The following is a 21,961-nucleotide window of genomic DNA, read 5'->3' on the forward strand; positions in this document are numbered from 1 at the left end:
GGGCCTGTCCCCCCCCTGTCGCACAGCAGCCCTCCCAGTTCCCCTGTGTCCCTGGGCCTCTGTCCCCTGGCCGGTGTGCCCACTACCACTGCCCCCAGGTCCCTGTTGTTGTTGGGGTGGTGGGTCAACCTGGGTGCCCTGTAGTGGTGGACACACCGCTGATTTACGTGCCCTGGAGACAGAGGCATGGGCCCGCTGGGTGGGAGCTGTGCTGGTGTTCCCAGAGGGGGTTGTATCTGGTGTAGCCTGTGGCTGTCTGTGGGGAACCGACTGTCCAGAGGTCCCCGATGGGCCGGGCTGGTCGTCTGGGTCCAGGGAGACAGAGCTGCTGTCATCGCTGGGGGCCTCTTCTGGGGGTGGGATGGACATCTCTGGACCCTCCGTGGCGGTGTGGTGGCGTTCGGGTCCTGCAGGGGTATAAAGGTATGGTTATTGCTTCTGTGTGTGGGATTTTGTGTGATGGGTGGGTGTCCGTGTACCCATGTGCAGGCATTTCCTTGTGGGGGCTTTTGTGAGGGTGGCTTGTGGGGGTGATGTGTGTGTGCAGTGGGCATGCTTTGGTGATGGGTGTCCATGCTTTGGGGTCGCATGCAGGGCTTGGTGTTGGGATGGGTTGGTTGTGATGGTGAGGCTTTTGCTAGGGGGTGGTGTGATGGGGGAGGGGGTGAGGGTGGGGGTATGATTTGGCATGCAGGTGGGGTGGGGGTGGGAAGCAGTAGTGAAGATTTGCCTTACCAGAGTCCATTCCTCCGCCTACTCCAGCGAGGCCCTCAGGATGCAGGATGTGCAAGACTTCCTCCTCCCACACGGTAAATTCTGGGGGAGTAGGTGGGGGTCCGCCGCCAGTCTTCTGCACCGCTATGTTGTGCCTTGATACCATGGAACGCACCTTCCCCCGTAGGTCGTTCCATCTCTTCCTGATGTCCTCCCGATTGCGTGGATGCTGTCCCACCGCGTTGACCCTGTCCACTATCCTTTGCCATAGCTCCATCTTCCTGGCAATTGTGGTGTGCTGCACCTGTGCCCCGAAGAGCTGGGGCTCTACACGGACTATTTCCTCCACCATGACCCTGAGTTCGGCGTCACTGAACCTGGGGTGTCTTGGGGGGGCCATGGGGTGGTGTGGTTGAGGTGTGGGGTGGCGTTGGTGGTGATGAGTGTGGTGCGTGTGGTGGTGTGTGGTGTTTGGTGCGTGGATTCTGTGTGGGTGATGGCGTTGTGTGCCTCTGTGTTGTGGGATTCTCTATTCTGTGCTCTGTCTCTAGCCTTCGTCAATGATTTCGGGTGGTAGGGGCTTGTGGGTGATGTGGGTGGGTGTTTTATATTGTGTTGGGTGTGTGGGAGTGGTGTTAGTATGTGTATCAGGTGTGTGTATTTCGAAGTGACCAATGTGGCTGAGTTTTCTATGGGTGAGGGTATTTTGACCGTGGCGGTGTGTCCCGCCAATGGAATACCGCGTTTGAAAGAGCGCCGCGTGGATTTGTGGGTTGGAATGGTATGGGCGTATTTCTGTTGGCGTGACGGTGGAGGTTTGGTCAGCGCCATTTTTTCGCTGACCTTTGGTGTGGCGGATTATTGAGGATGTCGGGTTTTTGGCGGTTTGGCAGTTGCGGGTCAGAATGACCGTGGCGGTTTACCGCGGCCGCGGCGGTGTTGTGGCGGTCTTCTGACCGGCGGTAAGCGCCTTTTACCGCCGAGGTCAGAATGACCCCCATAATGCCTGCAAAAATTCAGTCCACATTGATTACACCTCAAAGAGTGCCCCATATTGATTATGTAGCGATTAGATGTCATAACTTGGTACTTGTTGTTAATGTAAAGCTTGTGCTGAATGTATTAATGGCCTGCTAGTTAACACTTTGGTTCTTGCATCCTATGGCACTGAAAAGAATATTCATACACTGACACTATGCTTCTTAAAAACACTCACAGACCGTTAAGATGGGAGCATTGGTCCCTGAAGATAGTTGTCATAATCTCTATCAGGAAATCTTTCTAGTTTTGATGCTGATCTTTTTATTCAAATGTATTGTTCCTCAAGGTTCTGCAAATCTACAAACAGATAATGGCAACTGAGAAGCAGGACATGCCAAAGAAAGTTGATACTAAAAGTGCGAGAGTAACTAGCAGAGAAACAAAGACTGTACAGAGACTAAATGACATGGGTCCTCCTTTAAAGTTTGGCAGACTGGCTGTCAAAATACACATCTAGCACAACCACCATCTCTGCCATGGTGCCAAGTCAGCAGTTTCCTGGAACATTGCTGGGATTTTTTTTTTACCTATCATGGCAGGTGCCGCAGTGAGAGAAAAATAGGCTGAGCCCCATCCCGTGGCAGGTCCCTTGTCGATTCATCCTCTGTAACTCTAACTGCTTGCTGCAGACTCCTCACTTGACTGATATGTGTCCTGCAAATATATATCGCATTCTCTCCACCATATTGAACATCTGCTGGAAGCACTGGGAGTTTGTCCCTGTATTTCTCGAACATATTTTGTGTCTTTAATTCACGCAAGTCTTCTGTACTGCATGATAAAACTCAGATGGGGGTTTTGGAGGTCCATAACATTCCTCAGGATGTATTTCCTAAATGTATGATGCAGAAAGGTGCAAGAAAGGTGCACGAATGACTAGCTGGAGCAGGGTATATCTATGTCAATGGACGTCCGGGGAGGGATATACAAGCTGAGCAAACATTTATTCATGGAAATCAGAAATGTTCAATCGACTATATTTTTGTACAATGTTCGTATTTTATGCTGTGCAATAGCTTTATCATGATAAAAGCTCGAGGGAGTGATCATTTGGCTCTAAGAGAAATATTACATCTCAATAGTTGTTTACGGGAATTGGTCCTTCCACTAAAAAATAATTTTACAAAGCACGTAAAGATGACAAGCATCTCGAACTAATGGCTAAACTGCAGTTATCACAATCTGTTGACGCTTTTGTTATTGGAAGAGAGGATATATTGAATTGGTACTTGCTAATGATTTCGATTGTTGCAAATTGTTTGATAGCAACTGCCAATGTTTATAATGCTAATGCTACGCGGGTAGAGAAAACTGCCTCAAAAATCCCACCCTGTTATGATTCACAGTGCCTTGAGTTAAAAAAGAAATTAAGAAAGCTAAGGCAAAAAAGGTTTACTACAAAATGCTGAATGAAGGAAAAATAGTAGAGAAACTAGTGCTGAATATGATACACCATTACAGAGCAAATTGGGAGGAAATATTATGGGGGTCATTCTGAGACTGGCGGGCGGCTGAGGCCGCCCGCCAGACTTCCCCCCTCCAAAATACCGCTCCGCGGTCGAAAGACCACTGAGGGTATTTTGGCTTTTGCACTGGGCTGGCGGGCGACCGCCAAAAGGCCGCCCGCCAGCCCAGTGCAAAAGACCCTTCCCACGAGGACGCCGGCTCAGAATTGAGCTGGCGGAGTGGGAAGGTGCGACGGGTGCAGTGGCACCCGTCGCGTATTTCAGTGTCTGCAAAGCAGACACTGAAATACAAAGTGGGGCCCTCTTACGGGGGCCCCTGCAGTGCCCATGCCATTGGCATGGGCACTGCAGGGGCCCCCAGGGGCCCCACGACAACCCATACCGCCATCCTGTTCCTGGCGGGAGAACCACCAGGAACAGGATGGCGGTATGGGCTGTCAGAATCCCCATGGCGGTGCAGCGAGCTGCGCCGCCATGGAGGATTCTAATGGGCAGCGGAAAACCGGCGGGAGACCGCCGGTTTTCCGCATCTGACCGCGGCCAGACCGCCGCGGTCAGAATGCCCTGCGGGGCACCGCCAGCCTGTTGGCGGTGCTCCCGCCGACCCTGGCCCCGGCGGTCTGTGACCGCCGGGGTCAGAATCACCCCCTATGTGTTTTATCTCCAAAAGTCATGAACAAATTCTGGAAGCAGGTACAGAATCGGACGACTTTGACTATTGGTACAACACGGTGTATGGTACCTGTACTTTTCAGGATGAGTGACTTGAGTGACATTTAAAAAAAAGATAACAGCCCCAGTATCAGAGTGTGTGGTATGTCAGAGGAGATAATATACCAGCACTCATTATAAAAACAAATCCAAATTGGTAGTCTAGGTTTTACTCAATTGTGTTCCATTCAGTCCCGGAACGGGTAGCTTCCACTACAGCTGGAAAGGCACAATCATTAAGCTGATTTTTACAATCACCTTCTTTTCTTAATAGATGTGACTGCCAAAATATTTGACAAAATGTTGCTTGTACACCTGGTGCAATGGCTAGAGAAGGAGCACATTTTAGCCCTTTAGGAAATTTGGTTTTCATGCATGTTAGTACATTGGACAAAACCTTTCAATTGCACCTTTGGTCATAATTATGAATTGGTCAGTAACTGTAACAGTAACAGTAATTGGTCAGTAACTGATGTGATATAAATCACACCCGTTAAAATGTGCCTCCCCTGAGTCAGAATTTTTAGTTTGCAATAATTACCACCCAATTACGACTATTTCCCTGATATTGGAGAACGACATGCAGATTTTGGTGCTCACCTACATGTGCTCTTATTTACCAGACAGTTTCGCACAATAACTATCAGCTGTGTGATCTGCCAAAATGTATAGGAGGGATACAAAATTCATTGACAGTGGAACGCTGACATTGGCATTGAGACACAGACAGAGGAGTAATGACAGGACCGCACTGACCCTGGGACACGCACAATGATAAATTGAACCTGAGAAATGATTCAAGACACTTGCATGTGGCACTGGCACAGGCAGCACTTTTATGGTGAGAATTACATGTGGGACACTGACACTGTCATATGGATACTGACAATGGGGTCTGGTATTGACAAAGTGATACATAAGTGGGGATATTGCGTTGGTTTCACGAGCATAGAACAAAGATAAAGGGTTATGTCCACAGCCACAGGGATAGTTATACTGCAATACTAATATTGTTACACTAACGTGGCGACAGTCAAGGCAACACAGTCATGTCATATGGACAAAGAGATTGGGATAGTGGTATTAGAACACTGACATTGAGGTATTAAGGCAATGGGATATTTCGGACACTGGCACAGGAGTACTGACATGGTGGCACTGATACTAGGACACTTACTAAATGAACCTGGTAACTGACATGGTGAGACTGACATGAGAAGCTGACGTGGGAAGTCTGACAAGGGGACATGGCACGGGTGGACTCATATAGCGAAATTTAAATGGGGACACTGACATGGGGCACTAGAATTGAGAATGAGACACTGACCTGTCCACAATCATGGTTGAGATTTACTGACACAGGGGCACTGATACTGAAACACTGACACATTGGCACAGACAGCGTAACACAGACATGACAACCGCAACCTTGGCGAATCACCAACTACATCACAGGGATAATGACATTGGGACACTGGCATTGGGACCCTATACGGAGGCATGGGGGACAAAGCAACTTGGGGACAGTTACAAGGTAATCCAAAACTGACAAACAATGACAAAGGTATGATAGCACAGGGAAATGAATATGATATGGATTGTAGACTAGGATGAGAGCGCTGTGGACATCAACAAACCTTAACAAGGGGTCATGAAAACCCATATAAGTAAAGCTATGGTCAGAGCCATATAACACAAAACTACAACTGTCCTCCTTGGCAACATCAATGCCAAATATTGCACTTTACCCAAAAAACTATTTTTTCTTGTGGCAATAAAAACTGTAGAGAACACTTACGCAAAGGTGTATGGAAATGTATTGTTGTCATTCTTCAGTCCTGCTTGAAAAGCCTGACTCTCACTCAACCAATCTGTTCATGCTCCACTTGATTTTAGCGCCCTCTTAAAAAATACAGAGAACGTGGCATTGCCAAATGTAATCACAACTAAATGTCCCAACTCTCAAGCTTGTATTTTTGTATTTGTAGTGTAAGAGGACAGTGCTGGATAACCTTGTAGCAATGGATCCTGTTGCTCTGTAGTGAATAAGAATGCATATTTATTTCATGGATATTCATCCACCACTTTCAACTGGCCTTTATGCGAAGGAGGTCAACTTTAGTCAGTCCAAAAGGCTTGAACTTTCCAGCCTGTGCTCATGAGGGGAATAGTGAAGTCCAGTATCCAAAGTATTTAAAAAAAAAAAAAAAAACTGACTGCAGGGGACTCTCATGACTTGTGACTACGTGGCAGCTCTGTCCACTCTCACAGAGCCTTTAACAGTAAGCTAGCACAAGTACACAGGTCTTCTGAGATACCATAACACAACAGTGGCCTTGGTAAAGCACACATTCACCCAACAGATCTTTAGCTGCTATTGACAGATGTTTATTGTTACCACACTGAACGTACCGATTTTATTTCACTCAATAGAATGCAAGGCTTTGTGCACCTACCAGGATTCAGAGCTGTATTCACTTGGTCAGAAGAGATCCCTGCATTGGGCACATTAATCCACTCAGCCACTGTTCACATATATTATAACATCCCTGCTGATGGGGGTGTGGCTAAGTTGTAATAAATAACTTCAATCGATCTCCAGAGATAAGTTGTAGGTTCTTTTATTTGAAACATCTCATCCACCATCCAGCAAGTCCAACAGCTCCCTTTACTCTGATCTTCATCTCCATGACAGCATTCCACGTTCTACTGTTATGTCATGGATGACCTCAGCCCCAGGAAAGCTAATGAGCATTCCAATCAGGCTGAACTCATCCAAAGCCTATACCACACATCTTCCTTCTTAACATTGAACAAAACAAAAAACAAATAAAACAAAACAATTATAACTTCCCCTTAACTTTAACTATTCTATTAAGATTCCATATTCTGCCATCCTCAATCTTGACAGCATTTCTAAATAGTTTGATAACTTCAAATGGTCCTAAAAATTTACTTTCACTTTTACACAAAGTTGGTTTCCTCACCATAACACGATCTCCAACCTTCACATCAAAAACATGTGCACCTCTCTTATCATCAAAGTATTCTTTCCTCTTTTGCACACAGACTTTCTCAAAATCATCTTCTTCACCCATGAGACTCTTACATTCCAGAGCATCCTTGCCCCAATACACCCAGGCAGGCGAGACAGAGGTATTAGCTTTCCGACCTCTGAAAAGGTCAAAAGGAACCTTCCCCATAGTGGAATGAGGTGTGACTTTGTAAGCATAAAGAAACCTTTTCAAACCTTCTTTACAATCTCTGTTCGATGCAACCTCCAACTGAATGCACTCCTTTACACACCTGTTGAATCTCTCTACAGTACCATTACCTTCTGGATGATGCAAAGAACACTTCCTATGTTTAATCCCATATTTTTGTAAAAACTCTTCCATTTCTTTTGATACAAACTGTGGTCCATTGTCAGTCACTATAGCTTCAGGGATACCTTCACGACCAAACACATCCTTAAAAAAGTCAATAATCCTTCTAGACTCAGTGGAACCATATATACCAATTTCAGCCCACCTTGAGAATTGGTCAATCAAAATTATCAAATAATTCGAAGCACTTCTCCCACCTATGGGTCCAACAATATCTACTGCCACTACTTCCCAAGGTTTTTGCGGCATATCCCTTATGCACATAGGAGGAACCCTAGTTTTGTAAATCTTGTCACTGCAACAACAGTCTGCACAGTCCCTCACAAATCTTTCAACCATCAAATCCATTCCCGGCCACCAATAATCTAACCGAATCCTTGCCTTCGTCCTGCTCATACCTTGGTGTCCCTCATGTCCCAACTCAATAATCTTATTCCTTAATTCCGTAGGGACCACTAACCTCAGACCACGTAAGAGGATACCATCTTCCATTGACAATTCATCTTTCACCCTCCAGAAACTCACCAGATCCTTGTCCCGCCTAACCTCAAATCTCCAAACACCTTTGATCTGTTCACACACACGTTGTAAAATCTTATCCTCACCCACAACTCTTACCCACTCATCTTGTTTTATCACACTTCCGGTAACCATGCACACCGAGATATCACGTTGTATCCCTTTTTCAGGAAGCTCTTCAACTTCCGAAGTCAATCTGGAAAGGCAGTCCGCAACTTTATTATATGACCCCGGAACATAGTGCACTGTATAATCATAATCCTGAAGACTGACCACACATCTGCTAATTCGACTGGAGATCAAATCTAGCCCCTTTTTCATAAACACCTCAACAAGAGGTTTGTGGTCGGTAAATATTTCAAATTCTTTACCCCACACAAAATTTCTTAACTTATTAATCGCCCAAAACACGCATAACGCCTCTTTCTCTATTGTGGAGTAGTTGCTCTCTGCCCCTCTTAAAGTACTTGAACAGAAGACTATGGGCTTAAGAATTCCATTATCCACATCCTGTAATAACACCGCCCCCAAACCAGTCTCACAAGCATCAGTCATAATTACACATTTCTTGTTGGGATTAAAAGATTTCAATGACCCAATTGAAGACAACTCTGCTTTGATCTCATCAAACTCTCTCTGACATTCACTGTTCCACACAAACTCAGAATTTTTCTTAACTAGTTTTCGCATGCAGAGTGTTTTGGATGCTAGGTTAGGAAGAAATTTAGCATGAAATTCTAACATTCCAAAAAACGATAACAATTCATCTTTTTTTTCCGGAGCCCGCAAGTTCAAAATGTTCTTCACTAATTCAGCCTTCGGACATAATCCTTCTGCAGTGATCTTATGTCCAAGATATTCTACTTCTGTTTTCCCAAAAGAACACTTCTTTGGCTTGAGAGTCAGACCATGTTCACTGAGTATACTTAGAACTCGTCTAACTCTTGAGTTATGTTCATCTTCACTCTTACCATGTATCAAAATATCATCTTGGTAGCACTTGACACCAGGTTCCGACCCAAAAAGATTATACATGAGACGTTGGAACACAGCAGCTGCTGACACTAACCCAAAAGGCATTCTTATGAACCTGAAGGTTCCAAACGGAGTGATAAAGGTGGTGTAATTACGTGAATCTGGATGCAACTTGATTTGATGGTACGCAGAGGTTAAGTCAATTTTACTAAAATATTTTGAACCCAACAGCATCGTGACCATCTCTGTGATATTGGGTAAGGGAAATTGATCGCTGACTACACACTTATTGAGGTTCCTCAAGTCTATGCATAGTCTTAATTCTCCTGACGGTTTCCTTGCTACTACAATCGGAGAAATCCACTCAGCTGACTCGACTGGCTCAATGATATCTTCATCACAAAGTCTTTTAATTTCTTTCTCCACATCATCTTTTAAAGAGATGGGAACCAGACGTACCTTGAATGTTACTGGAATGGATCCTTTTTTCAACTTTATTTGATGAGAGTACTTCGTTAGACAACCTAACTTCCCACTAAAAACTTCTTTGAATTCTTCAACCAAACTAGGTAAAAGCAATTTCTTCTGTACTTGCAACTCATCAATGCGATGTAGAGAATTAACATAATCTTCCTTAATCATGACAGGTGAAGGAGAATTTGGATCCAGTATGACTCTCAAGTCTCTCTGATGAGGCCAGCTCACAACACTATCTCCTTTCACAGGAACATATACCTTTCCACAAATGGTGTTTGTCTGGAAGGTGATCTCAGCTTCAAAATAACCTCTGAGATCAATGGTTTGACCACCATAGCCTCCTGGAACAATATCAGGATCTTTTAATGTAACCTTATTACTGAATTGTTCATCAAAAATTTTGTTAGATATCAGCGTTAACCAAGCCCCCGAGTCAAATAACATTTTGCTTGACACACCAAGAATGGTCACAACGTCCTTAGGATGTCTTTTCTTCTCAGCACCCATGGAGACCGTCAAAATACAGTCTTCAACTACCTTCACAGAGGTCTGACTCTTGGTAAATCTGCAACATTTGGCAAAATGACCTTTTTTATTACACAATCTGCAATTTGAGTTCACCGCTGGCGATTTTTTATAAGATGCATAATGTCCAAGATTCCCACAATGGAAACACCTAGCATCCTTGTAACGTGCCACTAGAGCCAGATCACCTTTTCCCGTAAATCTAATTTCCTCAAACACATTTCAAACTCATTGAGATCCGTAGCTTCTTCACCAGGATCCGGTAGATTTTCAAATACCTCTTGGCCTTCACAACCTAAGCAATGCATGAGGAGTGCTGTTTTTCTCTCACTGGAAAGATTTGTTCCACACACTCTTGAATAGTGCAAAAATGATTTTTTCCACTTGGACCATTTTATTGGTGGTTCACCAGGTGAAGTTAAGAAGAAAGTCGGTGGAGGAATATTTTGCATATTTAATTCTCCTGTTGTACTGATATGGTCTAAGATGAAGCTAGAATGTTTTAAAGCCAAATTTTAAACGAGTCTGATTAAAGGTATAAATGCAGATCCATTACATTCCTTATTTCAACTTCAGTCACCAATATTTTGATACATGTAGTTAGGAAGGTTTTAAACGGTTTCTGTTTTCTGTTTCAAAGATTAGATATGATTTTCAGATTTTAAGATGGAGCTGGTTACTCTTAATGGTTTTCCGAAAAATTGGCAATAATCTTGTTTATCAACACAAAACACACGACTGTGTTGAAAATCGTGTGAAATTAGAAAATCCGGTTCGCGCTCGTAACTCGAGAAACGTGCCAGCTATTGTGTTGAATAGCGAGTGAAATCAACACAGTCTGGCTCGTGCTGGGAGCGCGAGAAACGCGCTTCAGGTTTGTTTACTTGTACAGCAAACGCACGCGCTCAAATTCCAAAGCGTGCGGAAGCCAGATCGCGTTAGGCGCACGAGAAGAATGCACGTCTGTTTAGGAATGCACGCGCCTTTGATCTATGCGCGTGCCGATGCCGTTGGAGTAAGGCTGACAGTAAACGTTGATAAATAAAATGAAAAATGTACCTTTAAAGTCCAGAAAGCACATAAATTAGTTCAAAGGCACCTTATTGACGGTTCATGAGTTGAAACTCGAGGAATTGTTCTCATCTTCAGACGTCGAACATAAATTACAGCAAAGTTGTAGTAATCACATGTAGATTTCTTGAGATGACCTTCTGTGTTGAGATGTTCAAAGGACCCTCGTCGCCAGTGTAATAAATAACTTCAATCGATCTCCAGAGATAAGTTGTAGGTTCTTTTATTTGAAACATCTCATCCACCATCCAGCAAGTCCAACAGCTCCCTTTACTCTGATCTTCATCTCCATGACAGCATTCCACGTTCTACTGTTATGTCATGGATGACCTCAGCCCAAGGAAAGCTAATGAGCATTCCAATCAGGCTGAACTCATCCAAAGCCTATACCACATAAGTCAACCTAAATGGCGAATGCCTTTCACTGGAGCTTCATACCACCGGACCCTCAAATCCTCCATAATCCAACTCCTGGGCTTGGTCATGAATAGATTCCTGGTGCTGGAGGACTCATGCAACAGGGGCCCTTGTTGATCGGCCCTTCTTCCTTTGCATCTACCGGCGTGTCTTGCCTAGGCCCGCGGCCATTGCCACAGCAGTGACCAATGCTTGCAGCCCTGGATAAAGAGGCTGAACACCAGGTGGCAAGGACTTGGTGGGAGTGGGGCCCTCCTGGGGGCCATTCCTGAGTTGAGGGGCAGCAAAGATCTCGTCCCCTTCTTCCCTTCCCTGGATTGATGCCAAATCTGCCCACTGAGCCACTGACCAGCGAGGAGAAGGGTGGGAGACCTTGGTGGGGCCCCAGGGTGCCATTCAGCTGGGCCCCTAGGATTGAAGAAGGTGGAGGCAGCTTCCTGTGAACCTGTTGGTGGGGTGCTCAGCACAAAATTGCTGTCCATCTGCTGGGCACTAGGGGGGCATCCATGACAGAGACACAGTGAGCTCCCTCTGCCCACTGTTGCAACCTCTTCCCCCAACCCCAATGGAGCACGAAGAGAGCAACAGGATTTCGTGGCACACATCAAACTGCCCTGGCGTTCGGCGACCTATGGAGTCCTGCTTGACATTGTGCTGGGCCTGTGACATGCAACTGCAGCATCAGGTGCGGTGGCCCTAGACCCTGAGGAGGACCCCACATGGTGCTGCAGTAAATGCCAGGAGACTCTTGCTTCGAGGGGGTGGCACACGGTGTGCATTTCCTTTCTCCCTTCCCTCCTGTCACTGACAATATCCATGGTCTGACCCACATGCTCAGGGGACCACACCTGCACTACTGACATTTACCACGTGGCACAGACACAATTGGAGAAGCCGGTTCTGGCATTTTTTCCCTCCCTGGGACTCACTCTTCCTGAGGGTAAGGAATGTCCTCGCATGTGGCAGAGGTCCTCGGGGCCCTCTCCCCATCAGACACCTCTGATCAACATGAACCAGGAAATGCTACAGACTTGGAGGACTCCTTTTCAAACCGGGGGTGGCCCTTGCAAACCTGGTTTGCAGGATCTAATGGAGGCCGAGCATACCTGGGGGCTGTTTCCATCTGCTTTATACAAGCTTTTACAGGCCTGTAAAAGACAATGGTCTCTCCTCCCCTTCAATCTCCTTGGCGGGGGGTCTGCTGGGGATCCCCGGATTGGTTGAGATGGGCCATTTGAGATCGACACAGACACCTCTGTGTCTCTGATTGGGGACTCTCTTCGCCCTTTGCCCCCCATGGATGACAAAATGGACATGGTCCTGGCAGCCATAGAGACCTCACGGATATCAATAGAACAAAACTTGGATCTTTGATAACAGAGCCGGGGTTCCTTCACAACGACCGCCAAAAGCTGGCAGACAGGGTGGCTGATAGAAAGAATGAACTGGCCGCGATACGGCCACAATCCACTGCACATAAGAATGCCATCCAAGACCTCAGAGGCCGAGTGAGACTACTACAGGGGAGAGTAAAAGATGCTGAAAGACGATTTGGGAGGAGCAACATCTCCATTCTGGGCATGCCAGAGGGGTTGGAAGGCTGCGACTTGGTGGCCTTCCTGGAGAACTGGTTCAAATCCTTTGTTTCTCCAACTGATCTCATGTTATTCTTCTACTTGAAATAGGCCCACAGGTTGCTGGGCCGACAGCCCATACCAGGGGCCTTGCAGTGCCCAATGCTGGTCAAGCATCTTCACTTTACAGATCAGGATGCCAACCCGAAGGCTACCCAGCTATCTGGACCATTGAAACTGGAGAATAAGCCTGTGATATTGTTGCCAGACTATACACAAGCAGGGCAGTGCTAGCAATTACTACACAATTTGTGCATTTACAACACAACCTATAGGTGGGCCCAACAAAATCCTGTGTTCTAATTGTATACTTGACACAGTCATGCATGCTGACTTGGGCTAATATCAGATTACAATGCACATATTGTGGACATTGCCTGGAATGCCATGCTCCCGCCAGTACGCACATGCCATCTTCCTTGGGACTGCCTAAAGGACACAGCATTTTAGGAGTCAAACATTAGGCATTACTTCAGCAAAAACCATCATTCTGCATTCACTAGGGTGTTTGATTAGGAAGTCTTTAAAGTGGTGGCAAGTGGAGGTTGCCTGCAGGAGTGGCACGGGTCCATCAAAAACTTTAGAGGGCGATAGGAGAGGCAGAAGCTCACTTGCCCACATTAGAAAGGGCAACAACGCTTGATATAACCAAATGCCCCATATTGGCAGAGGTCAATACCCACCACACAGCTCTATTGAAGTGACTGCACTGCTCAATGCCTATGTGGCAACGACACAATGGAAAGGTGACAAATCAGGCCACCTACTCTCTTGCTCATTCAACAAGACTCCAGCATGGGCCCTGTCCTGGAGATAACTACACCCACTGGTGATAGCCTTTATGCACAGCAAGATATACTGCAGGAGTTCTTTGATTATTACTCCTCCAACTATGAGCCCCCACCCCCTGCTGACACTTCTCTGAGGGGGGGTCTCCCATTCCCCTAATTTCCTGAAGCAGTTATGAAATACCTAGACACTCTCATTACACCTGCAGACATCAAACAGGCCATTCGAGACATGACCAGAAACAAAACCCCAGGCCTTGAGGGGTTACCGGAGGAATACTACCGTACCTTCACCTCAAGCCTGATTCTTTGGCTGGCTGCGGAGTTCAACGAAGACCTGCAGAATGGGGAATTGCCCCGTTCACTCCATGAGTCCTTTCTGATGTCTTTCCTGAAACCCAACAGAGAGCTGGCCCATCTTTCCTCTTATATGCCAGTTGTCTCCCTGGCTGACAGGTATTCCCAGATCCCTACCTGACCTCACCCACTCGGAACAAAATGGTTTTGTGCCAGGTTTCAGCATGTCTCAAAACATCCGGCGCCTCCTCCATGTGAAGGTTAGGGATTCTCTGCATTTTCCTCATGCTGCCTGCCTTCTACTGGATCTTGAAAAGACATTCAACACACCCATGTGGTCCAGATAGGAGTAGGCAAGTGTCTTTACTATAGCTAACCCACCTCCAGAATCCATTCAGGGCAGCTCATATCCCTGCCCTTCCTGTTGCAGGGTGACTAGGCAGTGATCTCCTATGTCCTCTCTGCTTTTTTCCATTGCTTTGGACCCTCTTGCCAAAGGGTGAAAACTGGGGGAATCCCTCTGGGTGACAGGAACCAGTTATCGTTCCAGTATGCAGAAGATTTACTCTTACACCTTTGTGATGCTTGCTCCAACCTTATCCTCATCCATACCACACATTTTCACAAGCAGATGGCCTCCGCGTCAACAGGGCCAAATCTTGCATATACCCTCTCCACCAGATGCACGCCCACTCGAGGTGGAGCTTGGAGGAACCTCCCTCTTCTGGCGAGAAGACACAGCCCATTACCTGGGAGTCCACCTCTACCATACTCCTAGTAACCTACGGAAGGCCCTCTCAGCCCTCAAATCACAAGTGCAGTTTTGGAAATATCTGCTCCTGACCAACACCAGGAAAATAGCTCTTTCCAAAATGGTTATTTTACCCTGGCTCCTCAATTTCTTTGCAAACTTCCCCATCATCCACCCCAGGAACTTCTTTCAAGACCTGGACACATTGCTTGGTGAACCCATCTGGGGAGACAAATGCCACTGAATCACGTTGAAGAAGTTGCAGCTGTCATAGGTAGGAAGGGGGCTTGGGCCCCGACCGTCTAAGCCTACTATTTGGCAGCCCAACTATAATGGTTCTCATGGTAGTTGGCTGGATACTACATGGATGAGACTTGCAATGGATCCGGACCCCTCACACCCGCAGCACTCTGAAGCTTCCTGCCCCCCAACATCACACCTCCTTTGATATGGTCCATGCAGGTGTTGGTCATTCGCAGGTGCGTAGCCAGAGTCTTTCACCTCTCATGCCATGTCATACCATATGGCCTAGTGTTCCCCCTGTTGGATTTTCCCCACTTCACAGACGCCTACCCAACCATGAACTTGAGGAACTGGCTTGAACGACCTCTGGCTGCAGTCGGTGATCCCTGTGCCGATGACTACTATCTTACCCTTGACCAGCTTATCTCCAATCACACTCTGTGGCCCGGGCAGTTCCTCAGCAATAAACACGTGCATAATACCTGCCAAGTTCTCTGGTTCACAAATGATGCAGAACCCCAGACCCACTTTGTCATACCTACACTCCTCCAAAAGGGCTCAAGGAGGCACTTGATAACCTAGCTTTATAAGGCAATTCGGGAACACACAGAGGGTGGCTGACTGCTACTGCTCTGTGTGACAAATGGGAGGTCGACATGTGGAGAGCACTGCGCAACACAGAATGGGAGCAGGCCCTGGAGTTCTCCCCTGTGAGTCTCCAGGAGCACCCACTTAAGGAGCATAGAGTTTACCATCCTACACTGCACCTATTTGAACCCGAAGCAGCTCAACCATTTTTATCCCCACAGTGCACTTTTTCTGCCCTCGCTGCCGTGAGACCTCAGGGGACATACAACATATGCTGTGGTCCTGCCCAACCTTTCTTCCTATTGCTGCACCATTAACAGCATGTTGTGGGAGTTCATGGAATTCCCTGACCATTACACCTGGATGCCTGCTCCATAGGCATTTTTTACGCATAAGAAGCAACAAAGATTGAGAGTGCGCTTTGCTAACATGGTTCTTCTAGTTGCTAAGAGGGCCCTTACATTGCAGCAGTGAGCCCCACTGGCTCCTCCTGTGGCCAGGTTGCGCAGGACGATGTGTAATTGGGGGAGATGTAAAGGAGATGCTCTGCACTATGAGGAAGTCTGACACCTCAGTAAGCATCCTATTTCTGTGGCCTGGGAAGCTCTTCTCAAACACTTCCTGCAGTGTACCCGCAACAACGATCTATCTCCATGGGCCCCACAGACCTCTACAGGTCTCACTCAACACCAACACACTCCCTAGGCGACCCCCTCCCGCCACCCTGCGGCTCGGCCCCTGAGTACCAGACATTCACATATCTTCCTGGCTCGCACCTGCACTGGCATCCCTCCCTCGCTCTACTACGAGTTTTACCCCCAACAACCCTAGCACTTCAATGGAGTGCGAACCCACTATCCCCCAGGTCTGAATCATTTTGCTCCTTCCCCAGTTTTGGAATTATGTCCAAGTTTGGCAATTCAACTCACCAGTGTGCAGCTGCCTTACACACTTTCATATACCTGCCTACCACAGGGACATCTTAGCGGCTGCCCCCACACCCCATTACACACCCTTGTGTATTTGATATTGTACTTTGATTGCTTGCACTGTGTTGTTCGCAGTTACTGTATATCATTATGGTCATATAATGCTGTCACTTTTTTAATAAGAAAACCCAAATAAAAACAGTTTTTAAAAATATAACATCCCTGTTGATAAGGACTGAGTAGTGTTAAAAAAATTATAGCACCCCCTATCTAGACATGTTTAATTAAAGCATGAATACTGTGTGAAGAAGTATTAGTAGAGCTAATGGAACGTATAATGGCTTTGCTTAGATGTGTTGATGTTCTCCATTAAAGTACTGCAGCATTACTGAAAAATGCTGATAGTTTTTCATGAGGAACTTTGCAGCATTGCTGGTAAATCTGTCCATACAAAGAACAGGATACACTCTGAATTGTGTTGGTACTGCCCAATAAATGTATGGCAGCCCTTCATCAGAATAACTATACTGTCCTAATAAATGCATCACGGCCCTCCTGAGAAGTTCTGGTACTAGTTTTTTATTGCATCACACACTTCTGAATTATCTTCACACTGTCAATAAAGGTATGGGAGTGCTTTTGAGAAGTGGTGATATTGTTAATAAACATTTAGCAGCTTGAAAAAATGGGTTGGTCCTATGCCAATAATAATTTAGGAGTTAAAATGTGCTCTAGTTAATTTAGTGATGACATAATGGGTGTCTATTGGATTAGGTTTGACCTATGCAGTCTATCAGCTGCTTAATACCAGGAAGACTAACCCCTATGCCCCTACCACCCCACAGTGGTGAGTTCTCATAGTAAATTGTTTTAATGTCTTCTTTTGGTGGGTGTGTAATGTGAATAAAATGTACCATTTATTGTGAATTTTTAAAAGCTTCCTTGTTGAGATAAATCCCCAAGCCCACTTCAAAGTTGTATTTAAATTCTGCTCTGATTTGCCCAATGTGTCTGCCCCACAATATTTTTCAAAACATTTCTTAAGGAAGATCACCAATACACCCGTAGAAACCTGTATTTATTGTCTTACCAGCAGTCACCAATTTTGCCAGCCTGAAGTGCTTTAGAACCTATGGCTTGTTACAAATTGTCCAGAAAAATATGTAATACTCTGTAATCTTTACACTAATGTCCCTAGAAAGATGCTCTTCGAAGTACACATCAGTCTAAAATGTTGTCTAAATCATGTTAGAGATAATAATAATCATAATCCACACTGGCTCCCTCATGGCTCAGCATGCCTCATTAAGGTCCTGAAGAAATATGACTACATCAGCCTCCACCGCCCCCCACCAGCACCATGGAACTCCAATGATCATCCAATATCATCTTCAAAACCCGGTGCATCATCTACAAAGCCATTACACCTGATATCACTGCCTATTAGGCTTAAACAATTACCACCTCTAGGCCCACCTGCAGCCATGGCACCATAAGATTGGAGACAAAGAAATGCAAACATGGAAAAACAATGCAACTGGTCTTCTCCATTTATGCACCCAGGAACTTGAAAGAGGTTGTTGCATCCTTCAGGACTGCCCTATGCAGTTTCGAGTTTAGGAAAGAGCTGAAAACATTCCTCTTTAAGGAGCACTGTGTCACATTAATGTAACAGTGAACCTCCATTCTCAGAGCCCAGCCTTGTCTCCAGTCACTCATTTACATGATCCTTACCTTTGACATGTACAACAGTTCTCTGCTGCCTTTTAACTAGGTTTGTGCTAATCAAATATCACGTATGTACAAAGTAAAATGCAATGTATTGCATGCCTTAAAATGTGTCTGTTTCATTTTCTAACAACATTTCCAGGGAGACCACACTCCACCACTCCCAAAAGTTATTTTTGCATTGTTGTGATACACAGGAGTCCTGCCGCCCAAAACATACACTCCTGGCTACAGGACTGAACAGTATCAGTGAATTTTGTGCTAAGGGACAGGTGAGCTTCAACAGTGTTCTCAGTTCTTAAAATAAGTATGCCTTTCTAGGCTAGGTCTTTGAGGAATTCCAGGTGTTGAAAAATATATATATTTCTTCACAGTCCCACAAGACAATGTTGAGGATGTTGGTAACCATGGGACTGTAATTAGAACTCTTGCAATCTTTAAATAATTTGTTTTAGGGAGTTGACTACAGCAGCGATCTAATGATGAAAGTGCAATTGCCAGGGAATATTAGTATCCTCATTTGGAAATGTAGAAGGGTTTATCGTCTGACAAACTGATTTTTCCAGGCACTTTCTAATTTGTGGTTGCAGAATGTTGCATGTTGATTTCGGGTGCCTTTGTAGGTGCAATGATAGAATTATTTTTTTTATGTCAAAGAGTTTCTTTGTCTCATTCCTGCAGTGAAATTCTCTGTGGCTTTGGCTCCATATTAGGGTGTGAACATTCTCTTTGTCTAATAGTCTCAAAGGCATTTATTAACCGGGCCTAGACTTTGGGCTTTGCCCGCTTTGAGCTTTCCCACCGCTGTTAAGAGCCTCAAACCTCCCTCCAGAGGCAAGGCTTCCACCGAGGTCCTGCTCTTCATTCTTCAATGAGCCTCTCTTTGGATCCAGCCTCTTCAACTCGCTGGTGACCCTGGCCATGAGGACTTTTCTCCCAAAACAATTCCAAGCGTGAAACCTTCCATCAAGACAAACAAGAGGATCCTTGCCCGGTATCTGACCCCATTCTTAATGTTTGTCTGGCATTAACATTTGACTTTGACTCGTCTTAGTGCAACCAGATATCCACGGTTGGTGGTATGTGCTTTTCAGCGCTATTTTTAATTAAAACTTTTAAAATTCATAACACGAGTTCTCCTTATTGGATTTTGTCACTTTGCTGTCATTTTATTTAGTAAAATGTTTTCTAGTTTTCTAAATTGGTTAGGGAATTTTCTTGTGTTGTATTACTGTTTGAGTGTTGCAAAAATATTTTACACGTCGCCTCTAATTAAGCCTGACTGCTTTGTGCCAGACTACCAGAGGGTTAAGCACTGGTTTATTTATTGACAATTGTGGTTCACCCTGACAAGGCTATTGATTATTTCTTGTAAGGAGTTCTCACCCCTTTAACAAATAGCCAAATTTGTCACAAAAACTTGCACTTTGGAAGATCTCTGCAGAAATGATCTGGCAATACTGATAGGAACATAGGCGAGGGTGACTGGAAGCTGACATTAATTTACAACCGTAAAGTTTCAGGAACGCACAATTTTCTGTTACAACAGTGTGATTTTTCTACACAAAAACTACCATACTGCTAGGAGGGTGAGCAAAATTCACCCAACTGCTAATGTTTCCTCTCCTATATGCGGGTTTTAGAACGCGAGTTCCATCATATGGTTTGAACATTCCAGTTGTGAAGCAATACTGGGAGGTAACAAGGCAAAAAACTGAGGATTCATCTATTTTGCCAGAAACCTGCTCATTTTGCTTATTGTGGGGTCCCAAGAAGAAGAAACCAATCAGTAAATTGGCAAACCTATCCCTGCCTCCAGCTAAAAGACCGATTGCAATACTTTGGAAATTAGCTGGGGCTCTGAATACTTCAAGCGGTAGAATGAATGAATGAAAGGCTGATAAACTGAAAGAGTGATATTGCATATGAAAAATTAGAGAGCGGGAAGTGGAGCAGCAATATTCCAGGCCTGGGCATTGATAAGTGAAAGGAAATGGAAACAGGTTGCCTTGATTCTTGACTAGGACGGAAGGGTAGTTAAGGTGCGTGCACCCAGTAAACAGTCTGGGTCCACTAGTCATGTGTGTATGTATTGTCCTGTAGCATTATGAGCTATGGGCAGCCAAAGGAGTATGTCTAATAGAAATCTGTCAGCATCCTAATATTCTCTTCTACAGCCATGATGGGAAATCAGGATGTCAAGCAACCTACAGGTAAACCATGGGTAAAACAAGTGTTATTGTGCCAGTGCTGGAAAACTATCGACGCTTATCTTGTTTCAAGTGTTTTGCAGTTCTGAAAACATATTAACACTTATTGGAAAATAAATAATATATCTAGTGGGAATGGAGCTCTATCTCATTTTAAAGCCCCATTTGATATTCTATTTTGTTCCTCGAGCAATTCCTCGATATCTGTTAAACATGCTGTTTTCTGTAACTTTGGGAGGCGGGTAATGACTGAACGTTTGCCAAGAATATTTTGAATTATATTCAAGATAGCAATCTTATTTGATGTCTAGTGTTCATGTGTAATTAAGACTGACTGCTCAAACGTCGCTCAAACATCTACAGTTCCTGACAAATTTGAAACAATGTGATATGAAATATCCGGTACTCCATTAATTTCTAGCTGTATTGAAAAAGTAGGCTATAGGTCTTTTTTTCTAGACAAATGTAAGCAAGAGCTTCGAGATCATGTATTTGCAGCGAATACAGTTCGTAATCTAAATCATTGACAAGCACGAGCGACCTTTTGTTTAGCAGGCATTTACCCTGCCTGACTGTTTCCTTTGACATATCTTTACATACCTCTGTTGGTGGGTGTCGATGGCCACTTCATATGGCTTTTCCTCTATTGTGTATTTTGATTCTTTCTTGTGACATGAACATCACATGCACTCAGGCCGTACAATGAGTAGAATCGCAGTGGTGGCATACTAAATACAGTCGGCTTTTAGAGTGTTAACAGAGAAATAGATGTGAATTTATGTAGATTGGAAATTTAGGCGCCTGTTCGAGGTGCACACAAATCTCACTGCTTATTAATGTTTCTTATTTTCCTCTTGTAGTGTCCTCCAAATCTTCGTAAACAAGATGGCTATGCCTGTGACTCCAATCAGGTACTGTACATGCCTTGGAGGGGTTTTCAGTGCAGCGCAATCTGCATTGGTTTTATCAACTTGTGTTAGTTTATCACACTTTGCCATTGTTTCTTTGCCCCACTGAGACATTGCACTTTTGTACCATTGTACCACTGATCCATTGCCTCATTTTGACGTTATCCCTCTTGTCACATTGCCCATTCTGTTATTTCTCACATCACGTCACTGTTTTGTTGTTCTTTTTGTCCATAGTGCCATTGTGGCATCATATTTTTCGCTGTTATCCCATAACTACAGTGTCAATTGTCTATGTCATTGCCACACTGGCTTCATTAATTAGGAGGTCCCCATTATCTTCCATGATAACTCAATTCGCTCCCTCCCCTAAGTTAGTAATACCAGAGGCTTTGATATGTGTGGGGGGCAGAGTTACCAGTTATTAATATTAGGACCTTGTGGAGCATTTTGCCAATAAGGAACTGCCAAAGATATCAATAATACTGACCCTGAAATCCAGTAATTACACATATGCTACTGATATTTCACCTGGAGACCCAACCTGCTTTGTTGGAGTCTCCTGCGAAGCATTACAGATCCA

General features: G+C 45.0%; 1 protein-coding gene across 1 annotated transcript in view; it reads left to right on the plus strand.

Moving 5' to 3' along the window:
• ADAM23 (ADAM metallopeptidase domain 23) overlaps positions 1 to 21,961 on the plus strand; it is an 842,294-nt gene that overhangs the window by 626,778 nt on the left and 193,555 nt on the right. The window contains exon 19 of the mRNA XM_069225976.1: positions 21,331 to 21,381. Within this exon, the coding sequence (XP_069082077.1) occupies positions 21,331 to 21,381 (51 nt within the window). The remainder of the gene's footprint in view (positions 1 to 21,330; positions 21,382 to 21,961) is intronic.

This window comes from Pleurodeles waltl, chromosome 3_1, assembly GCF_031143425.1.
Source record: "Pleurodeles waltl isolate 20211129_DDA chromosome 3_1, aPleWal1.hap1.20221129, whole genome shotgun sequence".
Classification (NCBI taxonomy): domain Eukaryota; kingdom Metazoa; phylum Chordata; class Amphibia; order Caudata; family Salamandridae; genus Pleurodeles; species Pleurodeles waltl.